The sequence below is a fragment of the Callorhinchus milii genome, unplaced genomic scaffold (genome assembly GCF_018977255.1).
Source record: "Callorhinchus milii isolate IMCB2004 unplaced genomic scaffold, IMCB_Cmil_1.0 Scaffold29, whole genome shotgun sequence".
NCBI lineage: Eukaryota > Metazoa > Chordata > Chondrichthyes > Chimaeriformes > Callorhinchidae > Callorhinchus > Callorhinchus milii.
The window spans coordinates 1,363,372-1,382,158 of NW_024704770.1; the positions used below are offsets into that span (position 1 = coordinate 1,363,372).

General features: G+C 49.3%; 1 protein-coding gene across 1 annotated transcript in view; it reads right to left on the bottom strand.

Moving 5' to 3' along the window:
- atp13a1 (ATPase 13A1) overlaps nucleotides 1-18,787 on the bottom strand; it is a 41,596-nt gene that overhangs the window by 6,636 nt on the left and 16,173 nt on the right. Inside the window, exons 8-19 of the mRNA XM_042344618.1 lie at nucleotides 18,565-18,694; nucleotides 17,486-17,541; nucleotides 16,124-16,250; nucleotides 15,057-15,194; nucleotides 10,522-10,642; nucleotides 6,414-6,571; nucleotides 5,698-5,873; nucleotides 4,932-5,042; nucleotides 3,443-3,568; nucleotides 2,360-2,468; nucleotides 1,740-1,939; nucleotides 395-491 (exon numbers count right to left, since the gene is read on the bottom strand). Of these exons, the coding sequence (XP_042200552.1) occupies nucleotides 395-491; nucleotides 1,740-1,939; nucleotides 2,360-2,468; nucleotides 3,443-3,568; nucleotides 4,932-5,042; nucleotides 5,698-5,873; nucleotides 6,414-6,571; nucleotides 10,522-10,642; nucleotides 15,057-15,194; nucleotides 16,124-16,250; nucleotides 17,486-17,541; nucleotides 18,565-18,694 (1,549 nt within the window). The remainder of the gene's footprint in view (nucleotides 1-394; nucleotides 492-1,739; nucleotides 1,940-2,359; nucleotides 2,469-3,442; nucleotides 3,569-4,931; nucleotides 5,043-5,697; nucleotides 5,874-6,413; nucleotides 6,572-10,521; nucleotides 10,643-15,056; nucleotides 15,195-16,123; nucleotides 16,251-17,485; nucleotides 17,542-18,564; nucleotides 18,695-18,787) is intronic.

Consider the following 18,787-nt stretch of genomic DNA (forward strand, 5'->3'; position numbering starts at 1 on the left):
GAGGACGTCCCAAGGCGCTGGTCAAAGAGGGGTTCACCCCCGAACTGCGGGTGGGGAATAATAATAATAATCCGTGCATTTGATACAGCGCCTCATCACGTCAAAGCGCTTCACAGAATACGTTGTAAAGTGTAGTGACTGTGTATTTTGACGGCAAAATGCTGCAGCCAATGGAGCACTGCGACGGCCCACAAACAGTTGTGGATTGAGTGACTACATCGAGGGTCTCGAGACAGGTCGTGAAGGAAGTGAGGGAGGTGAGCGAGGTGAAGGGAATGTGGGATGGAGTTCCAGAGTTTCATCAGGGCCGAGGCACCAGACATCGAAAGGCATAACTCTTTGTTATTTCCTCTAACTCCCCCCGAACACCCGACGTACTCTGCCACGTACTCACCCACGTCAGCGTGTTTCAAAGCCCCGACATCATTTGTCCCATCGCCACACATCAGCGTAGTGAAACCCAGGCTCTTGAAACTCGTGATCACAAACTCCTGTAACGGAAAGGAAGTTGCACGTTCACAGTTAAGAGTGAGACACGATTTTTCTTTTAAAATAAAAAAAATTGGTGGCTGCAATCCACGGCAGTTTGCGGGGACGCCGCTGTGCGCAATGGGCTGCCGCGATTCGCCCGCAAACTGTACAGTCAATTCACTTTACGGCGTGTCCTGGGAAGCGCTTTGAGACGTCTCGCAGATGTGATCAGGCGCTGTATCAAATGCAAGGATTATTATTACTATAATTCACATGACTCCTTTAGTTCGACAGACGTGCGCGATTTGGTTAGGAGACACGATGCACAGACACGATGGGGCTGAACCACCTTCTTCTGTGCCGTAACCTTCTATGGTTTTATGGAATGAAGACTGAAGAACATCTAGATTATTTTTGAGGGTAAAAATAATAATAATAATCATCATCCTTGAATCTGATATTGCGATATAGTCGAGACATCTCAAAAGCACTTCACAAGATATAATGTAAGGCGCACACACTGTACAGGTAGACATAGTGTGTACAGGCCTGAGTGGAGGGCGCTATATAAGTGCCAGTTGTTGTTGTAGTTGTTCCCCGACTGTTTGTGGGGACGCTGCTGTGCGCAATTGGCTGTCGCTTTTCGCCCACAAAATACAGTCAAGCCACTTTACAACAACAACAACAACAACAAGATTCCATTTATAAAGCGCCTTTCACGTCAGGAGGACGTCCCAAGGCGCTGCACAGTTGGGTCATGCCCCGAGCAGGGGGGAAATGGTCAGGGTGAGGGGAGGGAAGGGAGGGAGCGAGGAGGGGGGAAATGGTGAGGGGAGGGAAGGGAGGGAGCAAGGAGGGGGGAAATGGTCAGGGTGAGGGAAGGGAGGGAGCGAGGAGGGGGAAGAGAGTCGAGAGGGGAGCTGAAGGCACGGTCAAAGAGAAAGGTTTTGAGACCGGCCTTGAAGGAGGAAAGGGAGGAAGCGGCGAAGGCACTGGGGGATTGAGTTCCAGAGCCTGGGGGCTGAGAGGCTGAAGGCCCGACCACCAATGGTAGGGCGGTTGGGCGGGGACGTGGAGCAGACCGGAGCCAGAGGAACGGAGGGTACGGGCAGGTAGGTAGGGGGATAGTAGGTTGGAGAGGTAGGAGGGAGCAAGGCCGTTTACGGCAAATTCTGGCATGAACCTACTTGAGACGTCTCAACGACGCGATGTATCAAACACAAAGATGATTATTAATTATTGATTATAGATTATAGACGGTCTCTAACCTTCTGCTTGGGTGCGACCCGAGCAAACACTTGCACGTGAGGAATGAGCTTCAGCAGAAACTTCCTGTCGATGGTGTTTAAGTGAGTAAGACCTTCCCCCGTCATACACAGATCATAGTATTTGGTCAGGTCCCTGGCGGAGGCTGGAATCATGGGGATGGTGATGGTGCCATCGATGGATTCCCACCACCACTCAACACCTACAGGTCAATGCAAAGTGTTCATCTTTAGAAACGAAGAAATACATCCTCGCTTCCGTTTCAGAGACCAACCCCCCCCCCCCCCCCCACAACACACGCATCTGATGCAGAGCCCCCCCCACCGCCCCACATGCAACCATCTGACTCGGAGCCCACCCCCTCTACACACAACTGTTTGACCCAAAGACCCCGTACATGCCATCATCTGAACCAGGGACCCACACACACGTGCGCACGCGCACACTCACTCACACACACACACGCACAACTGTCTCAAGACCTTTTTCGCCCACAAAACATACCCTCACACAGGGTAGTGTCCCAGGCTGCTTACTATCGATTGCAATGAAAAGCTTTAATAAAGCTGTGAAGGTCTAACACAGACTGTGAGCTGAGTGCTCTGGGTGACGGAGCCTTTACCTCTGGTGTGCGGTGCTTGCAGAATCAGTGTGTGATCTTTCTGTATGAAGTGGAGCTCGCGGGCCACATGGCAAGCAGTCAGGGGGTTGTCACCGGTAATCATTACTACCTGCAACGAGACAGAGATAGAGGGGCAAGAGAGAGAGGGAGAGAGCAAGAGAGAAGGGGAGAGGGAGAGACGGGGGGGGGGGAAGAGAGAGGAAGAGAGGAAGAGGGAGGGAGGGAGGGAGGGAGGGAGGGAGGGTGTGAGTGAGAGAGAGAGAGAGAGAGAGAGAGAGAGAGAGGGAGAGAGAGCAAGCGAGCAGGAGAGAGAGGGAGAGAGGAAGAGTGCGAGAGAGAGGAAGAGTGCGAGAGAGAGGAAGAGTGCGAGAGAGAGGGAGTGCGAGAGAGAGGGAGTGCGAGAGAGAGGGAGAGGGAGTGGAGAGTGAGCGAGAGAGGGAGAGACACAGCGAGAGAGTTGCACAGAGAGAGAGAGAGAGAGAGAGAGAGACAGACAGAGGGAGAGAGGATAAAGCAGAGGAGGAGAAAATCAGAGAGTTTCTTGTTTAAAAACAAGGCTTCCTTCAAATCACATTGTCTCACTCAAAATAACTGGCTTCTCAATGGCTAAACAGTGGATGTCTCCTGACACCGTAAAAAGAGCCAACACTCACGCTGTTCTCCCAGACGTGATCAGGCGCTGCATCAAATGCAAAGATTATTATAATACAACACAACTTTGTATTTGTACAGTGCCTTTCACATCGGAAGGACGTCCCGAATAGAATTAATTGGGAGGTAAGAGGTGGATCTTGAACAGAGGGAGGGAGAGAGAGAGGGAGAGAGAGAGAGAGAGAGTGAGTGAGTGAGTGAGTGAGTGAGTGAGTGAGTGAGTGAGTGAGTGAGTGAGTGAGTGAGTGAGTGAGTGAGTGAGTGAGTGAGTGAGTGAGTGAGTGCAGGGGTGGCAAGGAGTCTGAACCCTGACTGCTGTTGGCGAGATGGGGTGCGAGGAATATTATTGTTAGTGGCGTCGATGGGAGCGCACGGAAACCCTGGCTCCGGCCCGCCCGCCCCGCCCGCCCGGCCCGCCCCGCCCGCACTTACATGATGGGAAGCGTTCTGAATCTCTCGGATGACGGCTTTCGAGTCGCTCTTAAGGGGACAAGACACGACAATGAAGCCGGCGAATTTCAGGTCGGACTCCAAGTCCTCCCGGGTCATCTCCCGGACCTGGAGCAAACACGAGACGCAGGTTTAGAAATATACATACAACGCCACCATCATCATCAACATCCTCAACAACATCATCACCATCAACAATAACAACAACAACATCCTCCTCCTCCTCAACATCATCATCATCAACCACAACACCATCATCATCAACATCATCCTCAACAACATCATCACCATCATCATCAACAACAACAACATCCTCCTCCTCCTCAACATCATCATCATCAACCACAACACCATCATCATCAACATCATCCTCAACAACATCATCACCATCATCATCAACAACAACAACATCCTCCTCCTCCTCAACATCATCATCATCAACCACAACACCATCATCATCAACATCATCCTCAACAACATCATCACTTTCATCATCAACAACAACAACATCCTCCTCCTCCTCAACATCATCATCATCAACCACAACACCATCATCATCAACATCATCCTCAACAACATCATCACCATCATCATCAACAACAACAACATCCTCCTCCTCCTCAACATCATCAACCACAACACCATCATCATCAACATCATCCTCAACAACATCATCACCATCATCAACAACAACAACAACATCCTCCTCCTCCTCAACATCATCATCATCAACCACAACACCATCATCAACATCATCCTCAACAACATCATCACCATCATCATCAACAACAACAACATCATCATCCTCCTCCTCAACATCAACAACATCATCATCATAACATCATCATCAAGCACAACAACATCATCATCAACCACAACATCAACATCATTATCAACATTATCATCATCATCCTCAACAACATCATCATCACCAATATCATCATCAACAACAACATCAACCACACCATCATCATCATCATCAACAACAACATCATCATCATCATCATCCACAACATCATCATCACCAACAACATCAACATCATCGTCAACCACAACATCAACATCATTATCAACCACAACAACATCATCATTATCAATACCAAATGATATTTACAGAGCTTTTTACATCGAAAAGACCGCTTTTTTTGTGACATTCACAGCCTGAAAATCTATAGCAACAACAACAACAACAAATGACATTACCGCGAGACTTTCACGTCAGGAGGACGTCCCAAGGCGCTGGACAGTCAGGGATTCGGACCCGAGCTGGGGGTTGGGATCAGGAGGGGCTGGAAGGCGGGGAGGGTGGGGATAGGAGGGTGACCGAAGGCGCGTTCGAAGAGGAAGGTCTTCAGGCGCGACTTGAAGATGGAGAAAGGAGGGGGGGGATTGAGGGAGAGTGTTCCAGAGTTTCGGGGCGCAGTGGCTGAAAGCATGGCCACCGACGGCTAAGGATAACGGACAGGGTTACCTGTTGGTGAGTGAGATGTCCTATCTCCTTATACCCCAAAGCTAAGACTCTCGCTCCCTCTCGTGACATTTCAGTGTGGACGGTGTCGTAGCTGTTTGGACGCACTGAAAACTGGAAGAAAAGAAAAACAATGGGAATAGTCTTCACATTTGGTACAGTCATTGCAATAAAATAATAATCCTCCCATTTTGAGTGACCAAATTATTGTTTTTTTGAAGGAACTATATCCCCAGAAAAGCAATCCGCCAATCGACTAACAACCGGGTTCCTACTTACTGCTGGGCAAACAGAGGTGTGTGTGTGGAGTAAGAAAACTTGCCCAATGTTTTGCCCTGACCCGCCTGGGAATCGAACCCGGGTGCTCTTGTTTTCGAGGCAAGCGTTCTTAACCACTGAGCTTGCAGGACTCCACGATGGGAGGACGTCTCAAAGCGCTTCACGGGTTTTTACCGCGCACAGGATTGCACACCGTGACGTCTTGCAAACAGCCAGGAAGCAAGTGACCAATTTTGTTGGGGAGATTGTTGGCCAGGACACGGGGAGAGAGAGAGAGAGAGAGAGAGAGAAAGAGAGAGAGAAACTTCCTTCTCCTTTCAAATAGCTCCACGATCAGCCAGGACGGAATGGAATGGGGCAACAGCCGCGAGGGGCTGAATGGTCTATTCCTGCTCCTACGGCCCTGTGTTCCTTTACAACGAACCCCAGGCTGAGTAACGCGTTCCTCGGATTGCTGTACACGTTTTGACGTCCTCGTTAAGCACCTTACCATGCTCCGCAGGGTCTCGGGAGCCCCCTTCACAGCGCTGATGTACTGGAGATCAGTGGAGCCCATCCTCTCATAAGAGCCGAGGACAGACATCCTTTTGAGGGCGCTGGCAAAGTGAAAGCGCTGGTGGATTTTCACGCCCTGAGACTTGATACTTTTCGGGAACACTTTCTCATCTGGAGACGCAGAAGGCGGAACATGAACAGCGGACAGTAAGCAGTCAGGCGCAATAGTTCCTTTGCTCAATCCCCGCCACCCAACAGGGAAACGGCATCAACCGGTTTCGCTCGCAGCGTGCCCGGTCACTCCACTCCACGGTACATTCTGCGAAGCGCTTTGGGACGTCTCAACGACGTGAGAAGGCGCTCTTATCAAAACGCATTAAAACAATAATAAAATAACGATAATCCTCACATTTGATACAGCGCCTTATCGCGGTCTCGAGACGGGTTCGCAGAACGTACTGTAAAGTGCAGCGACTGCGTGTTTTGTGGGCGAATCGCGGCAGCCAATTGCGCGCAGCTGCGATCCCTTACACGCAAACAGTCGTGGGTGGATCGAGTGACCAAATTATTATTATGTCTGTTATTATTTTTGAAGGGATTATGACCCCTGGCCCGTCAATCGACGACAACCCGGGTCCTACGTCCTGCCAGGTAAACAGAGTAAGAAAACTGGAGACGAGCTGCACTTGGGCGTCTCTTCCAAGTGCTTACCTTTAGTCAATGTCCAGTCCACCGCTGTGAGCATCGCCTTCTCAAGAGGGTCTCCCACCAACGTCCCATCGTCCATCTGGACCAGCGAGTGGCAGGTCGCTACCACCCTGTGCGTCTCCAATGGAATCTCAGCCACCGGCACCACCTCCTTCCCCTCCCTGTAATCACACAGCAAAGACCTCAGTCACCACTCCCAACAGCGCCGCACCTCCCGTGACTCAATGTGTCTTGACCCGTTGCTGCATGTGCACTTATCAGCGAGTGTTGGAATCACATTGAACCGCGGGACATTAGGTTCTTCTGCGCATGTGTGTCAACGACTCACAATGTTGTTTCCCGCGATTCCGGGACTCTATCCCACGTGAAGGGCGCTATATAAATGCGTGTTGTTGTCGTCGATGATGATTCCAGGCCACTGGTAAGTGCGGGACAGGAGAAAGAGAGAAGAGGAGGGAGAGAACAGAGAGAGGAGGGGAGAGAGGAGAGAAGAGAGGGAAAGTCCTGGAGCTGGAGGAGTCCTGTAGCTCAGTGGTTAGAGCACTCGCTTTGCAAGTGAGAGACCTGAGTTCAATTCCAGGCAGAGGGCGAAACCTCGGGCAAGTTTCCTTACTCCACACAGAGCCTAATAATAATCCTCCAAAACCCCAAACAATAATAAATTGGTCATTTTCAATCTACGACTGTTTGTGGGACATTGCTGTGCGCAATTGGCTGCCGCGTTCGCCCACAAATATACAGTCAATTCACTTTACAGTATATTCTGTGTAGCGCTTTGGGACGTCCTCCCGACGTGAAAAGCGCTATATCAAATGCAAGGATTATTATTATTATTATTATTAAAGAAGAGGGAGCAAGAGAGAGAAAGGGAGAGAGAGGAGAGCGAGAGAGAGAAGAGAGAAGAGAGAGAAAGAATAGAGCGAGAGAATTGAGAGAGGGAAAGAGAGGAGAGAAAGAGAGAGAGAGAGAGAGCCTCGAGTCCGAGAGCAGTGCGTAGAAAGAAACAAAGACTGTAAACTGAGAAGCAACGGCTACCAATAAACGATGCCCTTTTTACCAGTAGCGCCACTCGCCCGCCCGCTCGCTGATTGACAGAATGGCATTTGCGTGTGGCTGCGATTCCTGCACAGCTCACCAGAGGGCTGTGTAATTCACTGCACAGAGCAAGCAGCGCACACCACAACACAACGTCACCTTTTTTTTTAAAAAAAAAAGTACTATTTTCTCCCAAGTAAGAGCTTTCGATCAATAAAAGGTTTCAGTCTTGCGTTCGACAGATTGCACAAAACTATTTGCATTTCCCCGCTACGCAAAAAACGATCGGCTGAAAAAAAACGACGCAAAGGCACTGGTGTTATCAGCGCTGTTTCATCCCGTAAAAATCTACGGGCTCCGGCCTGCCCCGCGTCCCCCCCGGTCCTTCCCGCCCCACCATCGACGGTCGGGCCTTCAGCCTTTCCCCCACCCCCACTCTTTGGAACTCCATCCCGCAGTCCCTTCGCCTCGTCCCCCACACCCACCTCCCTCGCCTCCTTCAAGGCCAACCTCAAGACCATCCTCTTCGACCGCGCCTTCGGTCACCCTCCTACCCACACCTCCCCCTGCCCTTCTGATCCCAACCCCCAGATCGGGTCCAAATCCTATCCAATAACCCCCCCCCCCCCCACCAAACGGTCAGTCAATCCACCGCAGTTTGCGGGACGCTGCTGTGCGCAATTGCCTGCTGCGTTCCGCCCCCCGAAAACATATAGTCAATTCACTTTACAGGATATTCTGTGAAGCGCTTTGAGATGAGATCAGGTGCTGAATCGAACGCAAAGATTATTATTACAATAATAATAATCTGTCGCTGTTGTTTTGACACCAGGGGTGGCGGAGGGACGGTTAAAAGGTCCCGGCGGGGGTAAGAGTGACGGTAAATAAATTTAAAAAGGAAAAAAAAAAAGCACTCTCTCCGTTCCATCGCTGGGCTAACAAACGGAGCAGTGTAGCGCGACCTTAGCCCACACCTCCGAGGCCCCAGTCAATCTCTCAACCCCACTCTTATGAGCTGTCTTAACACGCGAGCTGCCTGCACCTGCCCTGGCGCTGAACAATGGGCCCGTTATTAAGATGAACCTGCTCCCTCGGGCCAAGGTTTCATGGCTCCAGCGTTTTTAATCTGGGCATTTAATTTTTTTTTGGAAAAAAAAAAGGAAAGAGCATTCTCAAAATCCTTTTAGGCTGATTTCTATTCCAACGCCCGGACGTCTCTGAGCGCCGTTGGGTTGAAATTCTCTGTGGAGTCCTGTAGCGTAGTGGTTAAGCGAGAGGACTCGGGTTCGAGTCCCGGGCGGGGAAGTTTCCTTACTCCACACACACACACACGCGCACACATACACACACACACGCCTCTGTTTACCCAGTAGTAAGTAGGAACCCGGTTGTTAGGCGATTGGCGGATCGCTTTTCCGGGGGTAACAATCCCTTCAAAAAAAAATACTAATAATAAATTGGTCACTTCAATCCACGACTGTTTGTGGGACACTGCCGTGCGCAATTGGCTGCCGTGTCTCGCCCACACAATATATACAGTCAATTCACTTTACAGTATATTCTGTGAAGCGCTTTGAGACGTCTGGACAACGTGATAAGGAGCTGTATCGAAAGGAAGGATTATTATTATTATTACTGTTTAACACAATGCTTTTCGGGTGTTCTCCAGGTCTCGGGGCAGGACTCGAACAGACAGTCGGACGTCCTACAAGATTAACTGGAATGACTTTCAGCCCCGGATCACTGCACAAGGCAGCCCCGATCTGTCAGCAATGGGCTCCCTCTAATCACTGCACAATATCTTACAGGTTGACTGCTAACTTTCAACAACTGTGAGAGGGAGAATAAAATCCGCTCATTAAAAAATACTCCCTAAGACAGAAATGACGTCCATCCATCAAGTTCGATGCTGATGGTGAGGGTCACACTGTCCCCCAAGAGGAACACACCCACACACACCACACACTCACACATACACACACACGCACGCGACAGGGGCTGTATTTAATTCTCAGAAGCTATACTTAAATCTCCAGGCTTCAGAGAGAGAGAGAGAGAGAAAGAAATATCTGGGAGTAACGAAGGGTCATTCCCTCATCTCCATTTAATAACTGGGAAGGAAAAAAATGTGTTTAATTAAACGAGGATGAAAATTTCACACTGACTAAAGGTTAAGATGGGGATAGACTGGAGTAGGGCTGTTTTGCTGCTGCTCTGGATTCCATTCAATTGCGCCCAGCAATGTCCCACATACAGCCGTGGAATGAGTGACTTTTTTGGGGGGAGGAAGAGGGAGGGGGAAACGATTCTTACTCCCGGAACACGTTCCGCCAATCTACGAACAACCGTGATCCTACTTACTGCTATTAGAATGTGCTTTCCCCCTCTCACGCTCTCTCCCTCCTCACATAAAACTTGCACGGACTTCCCTGAGCTCAGGAGAGGGCAGAACTCAGATGAACCGATTTAAGTACTTAAATAATAAATCGTGGACAAGTTAATTGATTTAAACCCGAGGCGGTGCATGTATCTGGAATGGACAACCCAGGGAGAGACTGTCCGTAAATTCACGAGGGAATCAGGTAGCTATTTGAAACATTATTATCAAAGTCCCCCTGTGCCTGTTCAATTGGACAATACTTTTAGGACTTACACTGTTCTACACTGATCCAGGAGAGGTAGATCGGTTCCTGAGCCAGGAGGATCTGCAGTATTCCAGGACACTCACTGCTGATGATAGCACAGCCCAACCAGGGCAGACCAGTCACCCACTCAGCTCCCGTTAACCCCGCAGCCAAAGCCCTAACTAACAGGGAGGGTGGTCCTCGCTGGACAAGCAGCGGGAAAGCTCGGCCAGACAGGGCTCTCAATGGCCAAGCTGTGTGGGTTTTAGCTGGTTAGACTCCAGCAGTTACCCCAAACACACTCTGGGCTCCCCCCACCCAAGACCCAATTCTCAGTTTGGTTTGGAGACCCTTCAGCAATGGTGTGTCATAGCCAAATAAGAAATACACGTGACCAATATGCTGTCTCCTCCCCCGCCCCTCCCCATTCTCGTTACTCCGAAGGCACTCACCTGAGCCCAGCGACCCCCCTGACCACTAGGTTATCGCTGGTCAGGGTCCCGGTTTTATCGAAGCAGCAGAATTGTACTTTGCCAGCGAATGGGATTCGGAATGGCTCCGTGCAGTAAACATCTGGAACGGAAGACAAAAGAGCAAACGTTACTGCTCCCGCTCTCTACCCGCTCCGTAAACCCCAGCCAGAAGGTAAAGCAAAATATTACATGATAATAATTCTTGATATAGCGCTGCTATATACCTCTGTCTACCTAGCAGTAAAGAGGAACCCGGTTGCTAGTCGATTGTCGGATCACTTTTCCGGGGGTGGGGGGGGGATTACTCCCTCAAACCATTGTGGTTTTTTTTAAATTGGTCACTCAATCCGCGAATGTTTGTGAGATGCTGCTGTGCACAATTGACTGTCGCGTTTCATCCACCAAATACGCAGTCACTCCACTTCATTTAATGAATAATATAATAATCCTCGCATTTGATACAGCGCCTGATTCGAGAAGCCCCAAAGCGCTTCACAGTGTGCATTCCACTCCAGATACACAGCCCACTCCAGATACACAGCCCATTCCAGGTACACTGCAAAGTGAATTGACTGTATATTTAATCCTATGAAGCGCTTTGAGACGTCCCGACAATGTGATAAGGCACCGTATCAAATGTAAGGATTATTATTATTTCTGCATGTAAGCAGGGACCAATTTATCAGGAGCAGCAATGACTTTGGTCTCTGGCTCCGAATCATTCCAAGCTCTACACGTCTCCCCTTATAGCATCCTATGATAAAGAGTGGAGATTTTATTGCCCCATCGAGCAAGGATTTCAATGGTTTCAGCGCTGTAATCCCGAGCGCTCTAGGACGCTACCAAGTTGTTGCTGTAATCTGCACCGCACATTTGGCATCGACCACCGCAAAGGCTGTGCAAAAAAAAAAAAATCAGCAAAAATCTTTGCCAAAAGAAAAAAGAAATCAAACCCATTAAATCAGCTTCAGCCGCACAGGCCCCCGCTCCCATACAGGAATGTCACACACAACACAGCTTTCAGAGTCAGGACAGATCAAAAGAAACATCAAACACATCTGCACCACTCCGAACCGATTTGTAAACTTCATTTGTCTGTAAAAGTCGCAATCCACGGTTCAATTCTGCAGGTGAAATACTTCACTGTCAGCGATTGCCAGACGAGAATCTCTTCCCGTCCGGATGAATTATTGTCTCAAGGAGACAGTAATCATCCACAAACAATCTTAAGCAAACGCAGGCACCACATACTGTACATCAGAAGGCTTGTTCATCTGATAGAACGGACCTCATGTCAAATCGGAGCACGAGATTTATCCTCGCTGAGAAATATCAGCGCTAAATCACAAACATTTATGGCGTCTCGCTCTCGTCAATGTCATAATAAAGGCCGTGGGCTTGGCCCAGGGAATCCAAGCCAGACCCAAGGCAGCTCTCTGGCTCTGGATCAACCGGAGGTTAAGGCAAGAACATGGCTCTGGGATCAGGAGAGGAAGCGAGGAATTTTCAATGTGAAGTTACTTCTCTTGCTTTTACCCTCGCATTCGATACAGCGCCTTATCACGTCGTTGAGACGTCTCAGAGCGCGTCATGGAATATTCTGTAAAGTGGAGTGACTGTGAATTTTTTGCGGGCAAAGCGTAGCAGCCAACTGCGCACGGCAGTGTCCCACAAACAGTCGTGGATTGCGTGACCAATTTTATTGGGGGGATTATTACCCACGGAAAAGAGAACCGCCAATCGGCTAACAAGCGGGTTACTACTCACTGCTAGGTAAACAAAGGCGTGTGGGGTTAGGAAACTTGCTGAAGGTTTCGCCCCGAATCGAACCCAGACCCTCTCGCTTGCGAGCCGAACGCTCTAACCAATACGCTACGGGACTCCATATATATTATACAGGTTACCGCAAAGCATATCCAGTTTCCAAATGCAACGGTATGAAACAACAATTGAAAATTACATTTGTATAGCGCCTCTCACATCAGGAGGACGTCCCAAGGCGTTGGACAGTCAGGGATCTGCACCCGAGTTGGGATCAGGAGGGGGTGGAGGGCGAGGGTAGGAGGGCAGCCGAAGGTGCGGTCGAAGATGAGGGTCTTGAGACGGGTGTTGAAGGAGGCGAGGGAGGGAGCGAGGCGGGGGGGAAAGCAGACAAGGCCATTCCATACTCTCAGTTTGGGACATGTTTGCCAAACCAGAAACTTTCGCTTGGCCCAGGCTGTTGTACAGCTCTTGGCTCCACATGCTCGAAATGTATTTTTCATTAGGACATAAATTCCTAACATCAATTACATGAATTTTTTTTTCCTCAAGAGCGACACTGGAGACAAGAGAGATATTGGGCACGCCCGACATTTCTGAGCTTGACTTGAGGTCAGTTGGAATGGTTGGATCTGACTGTCCATTAAACCAGTCAGACTGGGGAGGTCTCCCTCAGTCTCTCTCTCTCTCGGTATTTGATTCAATAAATACATTTCTGAGGATTTCTTTCCCCGTTTCAGCGTTCGATTTCTATCAACGCTGTTTAAACATTGTTGCTCTTCGGTGATCCAAGCTGTGATGTACTGTACTGATTAACGATAATAAATACATTTGATACAGCGCCTTATCACATTGTCGAGACATCTCAAAGTGCTCGACAGAATATACTGTGAAGTGAATCGACTGTGTATTTTGTGGGCAAAACGCGGCAGCCAATTGCGTACAACAGGATCCCACAAACAGTCGTGGATTGAATGACCAATTTATTATTTTTTTAATAAATGATTGAAGGGATTATTACCTCCGGAAAAGCGATCTGCCAATCGACTAACAACTGGGTTCCTACTAACTGCAGCGTAAACAGAGATCTGTGTGTGTGTAGTAAGGAAACTTTCCCAACGTTCCGCCTTGCCTGGGAATCAAACCCAAGTCTTCTCGCTTGCGAGGCGAGTGCTCTATCCACTAAGCTACATATATATATATTACATATATATTATATATTTAGAGAGAGAGAGAGATGGTCAGCTATGGGAGAGCTTTACATTTGTCAAAAGTTTCTTTCGTTCGGGGAGAGGAGGGGAGGGGGGAGTGGGGGGGCGGAAAGCAGAGAAAGATTACAAAGACACAGGGTCAGTGAGAGAAGAGATCCCGTCATCTGTAGTCGACCCCATGTTGTACAGATTAAAAAGTTATTTATTATAATAATATATATATACATACCTTTCATAACAGAGAGACTCGATGGCAAACCGTGGACTATGAAATGTATTCCACCCACTCGCAATAAATTCTGTATCCACAGTTCCCCAAAGAGCAGCTCAGATAGATTTGTTTTGAAGATGTATCTACTCAACTCCCTTGTGAACGTCTTTCAACATTTCAGAAAACTTTCCCAGGGAAAATTCAATCAATCAGCTCTCTTCTCCTCCAAATAATTTTTCAGATTCAAACCGGTTATTCGCTTGGCCCACAAAGTATGCAGTCACTACACTTCACAGTATATTCTGTGAAGCGCTTTGAGACGTCGCAACGAAACAATAAGGCGCTGTAGGTCCTTTTGACATGAAAGAGGAAGGTCTTCAGGCGGGACTTGAAGATGGGGAGAGAGGGGGGAGGCGGAGGGATTGAGGGAGAGTGTTCCAGAGTTTCGGGGCGTAGTGGTTGAAAGCCCCGACCTCCGATGATGGGGAGGAGGGTGCGAGGGGTGAGCGGGAGCCCGGGCCGGTCGAGCGGAGGCGCTGACCAGGTGGTGGTTTGGGAAGTGAGGAGGACGAAGAGGGAGTCAGGTGCCAGAGAGGGAAGGAATTTGAACACGAGTGTGAGGATCTTGAAGTTGTTCTGTTCGGTGGTGGGGAACCAGTGGAGCCTGGGCCAGAGCTGGTGAGATGTGGGGACGGAGTTTGTTCGGGGTCAGTATGTGGGCGGCAGAGTCTGAATGAACTGATCTTGTGAATAGTGGAGATGGGGAGACCGGCGAGGAGGGGGTTTCAGTAATCCAGGCGGGAGGTGACAAACACATGCACGAGGGTTTCGGCTGCATTTGGGCTACGGTTGGAGGCGGGCAATATGGCGGAGGTGGAGGAAAATGATCCTGGTCAGGGACCGGATGTGTGGGAGGAAGAAACTGGGGGACAAACTGGACTCCTAGATTGTGCACCCGTTCGGTGAACGTGATGGAGATCCAGGGGAGGTTGAGGAGTTCAGATCCGCAGGAGTGAAGATATTGACGGGAGCCAAGGAGTGTGGCTTCCGTCTTGCAGGAAGTTTGCACTCACCCAGGCCCTGATGTCTGCCACACAACCCGATAGAGCATCGGCCAACAGTCCCTTCTCCTCGCTCCCTCCCTTGCCTCCTTCAAGGCCCGTCTCAAGACCCTCCTCTTCGACCGCACCCTCGGTCACCCTCCGACACCCACCCTCACTGCCCCACACCCCACCTGATGCCAACCCCCAGCTCAAGGACCAAATCCCTGACTTGAGACGTCCTCCAGACGTGAAAGGCGTTGTGTAAATGTAACAAGCCCCGGTACTTACAGAGTTTAGCCAGTGCAATGAGAGAAGTGTTAACAGCAAGGGACAGCTCGATCGGAAGTTCGGGTGGAACGACGGATGTCAGGATGAGCGTGCACTCCAAAAACAACTTGTAGCGGTTTCTGTTGGGATCCTTTGTACCTGCAACCCCAACCCCAACAACAAAATGTGACCACTCAATCCACAACTGTTTGTGGGACGCTGCTGTGCGCAATCGGTTGGCTGGTGCTCCTCGAACCTGTTCCATCTACAAATAATAATAATAATCCTCGCATTTGATAAAGCCACTTACCATTTGTTCGAGATGTCTCAAAGCGCTTCACAGAGTATACTGTAAAGTGAATTGACTTTGTATCTTGTGGGCAAAACGCGGCAGCCAATCGCACTCAGCATCGTCCCCACAAACAGCCGTGGGAGTGATCATAATTTTCTCTTTTTGGGGGGAGGGGGGAATATATTCCGTGAAGCGCTTTGAGAGTTTACAAAAAGCGCTTCGAGACAAATACAGTATATTACGTGAAGCACTTTTCGAGATGTCTCAACCACGTGATAAGGAGCCGTATCAAACGTAAGGATGATCATTATTATTAATATAAAAACCTGGCTCGGGACCCTGCTGCAGTAATGGGGGGGGAGGAACGGCAGGACGGGTGGGATGGGAGGACGAGATTGGATGGGGCAAAAGTGCCTTCTTCGCTCAGTTCAATTTAGACTTTAATTCTACGCAGGGCTGTGACAGGGTAAACTGTAATAGTTTATTTCCACAAACAGCACTAAAGGGGATGTTTTCGGAGGTGCTGATTTATTTTTGCCCGGCCGGGTGACATGCGACACGTGTGGAAACCCACCGCCCTGCGTGAGGGGCGCTGCACAAATGCAAATTGTTGTTGTTGTTGGGAGGGACGCATCCTGCTTACCTAATGCCGGAAAGTATTAGGCGCAGGTTGGCAAGAGCCAAGGCTTTGGGGGAAAGCCAAGAGTGTGCGTTGGTTGGGGGGGGGNCGGTGTTGACTGCTGGAGTCTAACCAGCGATTGTCAAGGAGACACACGGCTCAGCCAGATTTACTTACCTTCCACCCAGACGTAGACGGCAGCAGCAACAGCGAAGACCAGGAGGAACAGGATGAAGATAAACGTCTCCAGGTTGTTGGCCGTGACGCGTTTGACACCAAACAGGATGGTGCGTAGCAACTTGCCCTGAGAAGTTAACGGGAGATAGTTCAGTGTTGGTGAGTAATTCCTGTTCCGTGTACGGTACGGCCTGCCCCGGGGCCAGACAGGCTAACTCCAGACGGACAGGGAAATGGGAGGAAATATAACGCCTTGTCACGCCTTCAAGGACTCTCAAAGCCCTTCATGTAAATGTCATTTGCCTCTTGTTGTCGATGAGAAAGCCTTATGAAATCCAAAGTCAATAGTCCTGATCTGTCAGGCCACAAATATTTTCTCCATTGGTGTTTAATGCTCCTACTGTTCTCAGCCCCACATGGTAAAGGGATGGGCAAGTCCTCCTATGCCTACCAAATCCTTTGGCCAGCCGCTGTGGGGCTTCCCTCCTCCCTCCCCCCTCCCAGCAGGCAAACTGAACCTGTGCCAGCCCCAAGGCTTCACATCACTCGGCGAGACTGGTAGCAGTGAGCCAGAGATTTCTCTGACCACGAGGGTTCATTGATCAACAGCAAACATCACTTCGTACAATACAAGACTTTCTGCACGACGTACCTGGGGAGTGTTAAAACCAGTCCTTGCATACCTAAGCCACGCACCATTGAACCTGAATGTTGGCCTGTTCAGGTGCCTCCCTCACAGAGACCTAGGTCCTCCCTCTCTCTTCCTTCCCATCCCACTCCCCACGCTACTGTATTCATTGAATGAGCGCCAACAAACTACAGGGGGCAAAGTTAGAACACGGAGTTCATTCAGGCCTTCTGAAATAAATAGCCCAGGTGCCATCTTTCAGACGTATATTCTTCAGCCGCTACGCTCCAAAATTCTGGAACTCTCTCCCTCAACCCCTCCGCCTTGCCCCCGCCTTCCCCATCTTCAGGTCGCGCTCCTGCCTACGGCCACCTCCCCCCACCCTGGGCTCGGTGTTGTGTTCCACCACTGTCAAGCGCTCTGGGACGCCACCCTGCGTGAGGGGGCGCTGTGTAAATGCAAGTCGTTGGTGTGTAGGGTGGATGGCTTCTTGGGAAGAGCAAACGCCAGCACAAAATAATAATTTTGAACGACCTCCTACTATGTTGAACGTATTCACACTTCTGTGGTCTATGGTTCAGGCTGGCACAGCAACACACTACCCAGCAGGGGAAGGAGCTTGGGGAGACTTGGGGAGACTGATACCAGTGAGCCAGAAAGATGCCTCTGACCACGAGTGTTCACTGAGCTAGAGCTGGCATCAGCTCACACAACACAAGACTTTCGGAACTTACCTGAGACGTGTTAAACCCGGTCCTTAATACGTAAGCCACGCACCCATTATCCACCGCTGAGGGAACAAAAATTACAATTATACCAACGCAAGCAGGAAATGTTAAAAGAGACATGATTGAAATCGTATTCCCAGCCCTTTGGGTCATCCTCTTGACGTGAAAGGGGAGATACAAATGTTATTTGTTGTTGTTATATAATCTCCTAAATCGTACATGCTCCCAAGTCCCATTCAGTTTCCAATCAAAACCGCTTAGATTTATTTGCACGCGTCGTATTAATCATCTCCTAACTCGTAACGCTGCTCCCCAATCCTCCGTTATTCCCGCACTTACCGGCTGCATTGAATTACGAATGCGCAGTGTAGATTATTGATTAAATCAGATTTCATACGATTTCCACAGTTTGCCTGCAACTCGGACTTGGTGTAAGCTATATTAAATATCCCGGTCCCGACTGATACGACTTATGTGAGTTTTACTGTCCCGTTTGTCTTCAGCATCAGTCACTACACTTGACCTTAATAACTGTGGAACACTTTGAAACCTTGACCTGTGCAGGCCCTGGTAAATCAAAATTTATTTTAAACATGAATATGAAAGGATGAGGATCCACCAAGACACTAAAATGTGTACCACACGAGCACATTCATTACAGACCGCTCGTGGAAGAGCAGAAGGTATAATAATAATCCTTGCATTTGATATAGCGCCTTATCACGTCATTGAGACGTCTCAAAGCGCTTCACAGAATATACTGTGAAGTGAATTGACTCTATATTTTGTGGGCGAAACGCGGCAGCCAATTGCGCACAGCAGTGTCCCCACACACAGTTGTGGATTGAGTGACCAAATTATTATTTGAAAAATGCTTCTTGTAAGGGATTATTACCCCGGGAAAAGCAACCCGCCCATCGACTAACAACCGGTTCCTACTTAGAGAAAACTTGCCAGAGGTTTTCCCTGCCCGAGAATCGAACCCAGGTTCCTCTCGCTTGCAAGGCGAGTGCTTTAACCAATACACCACAGGACTCCACATATATGACTTTATGATAATAGGATCAATTTGCTTCTGTACTTACGCTTGAGCCCAGCACTGGATTTCTGAGGTGGAGTGTGCTGAACCACTTTAGTGCCACCAAATATTACATGCAGCTTTGAATCTGCCTGCAGATCCAGGACATGCTTTGGATCCAAGTCTTCTATAGGCTCCTGCAAAACAATCAAAGGGTTTTGTGATCAGCTCTGAGTGAAACTGCCAGCCTACACCCAGCTGTCCAACAGTTATTAATAATAATAATCCTT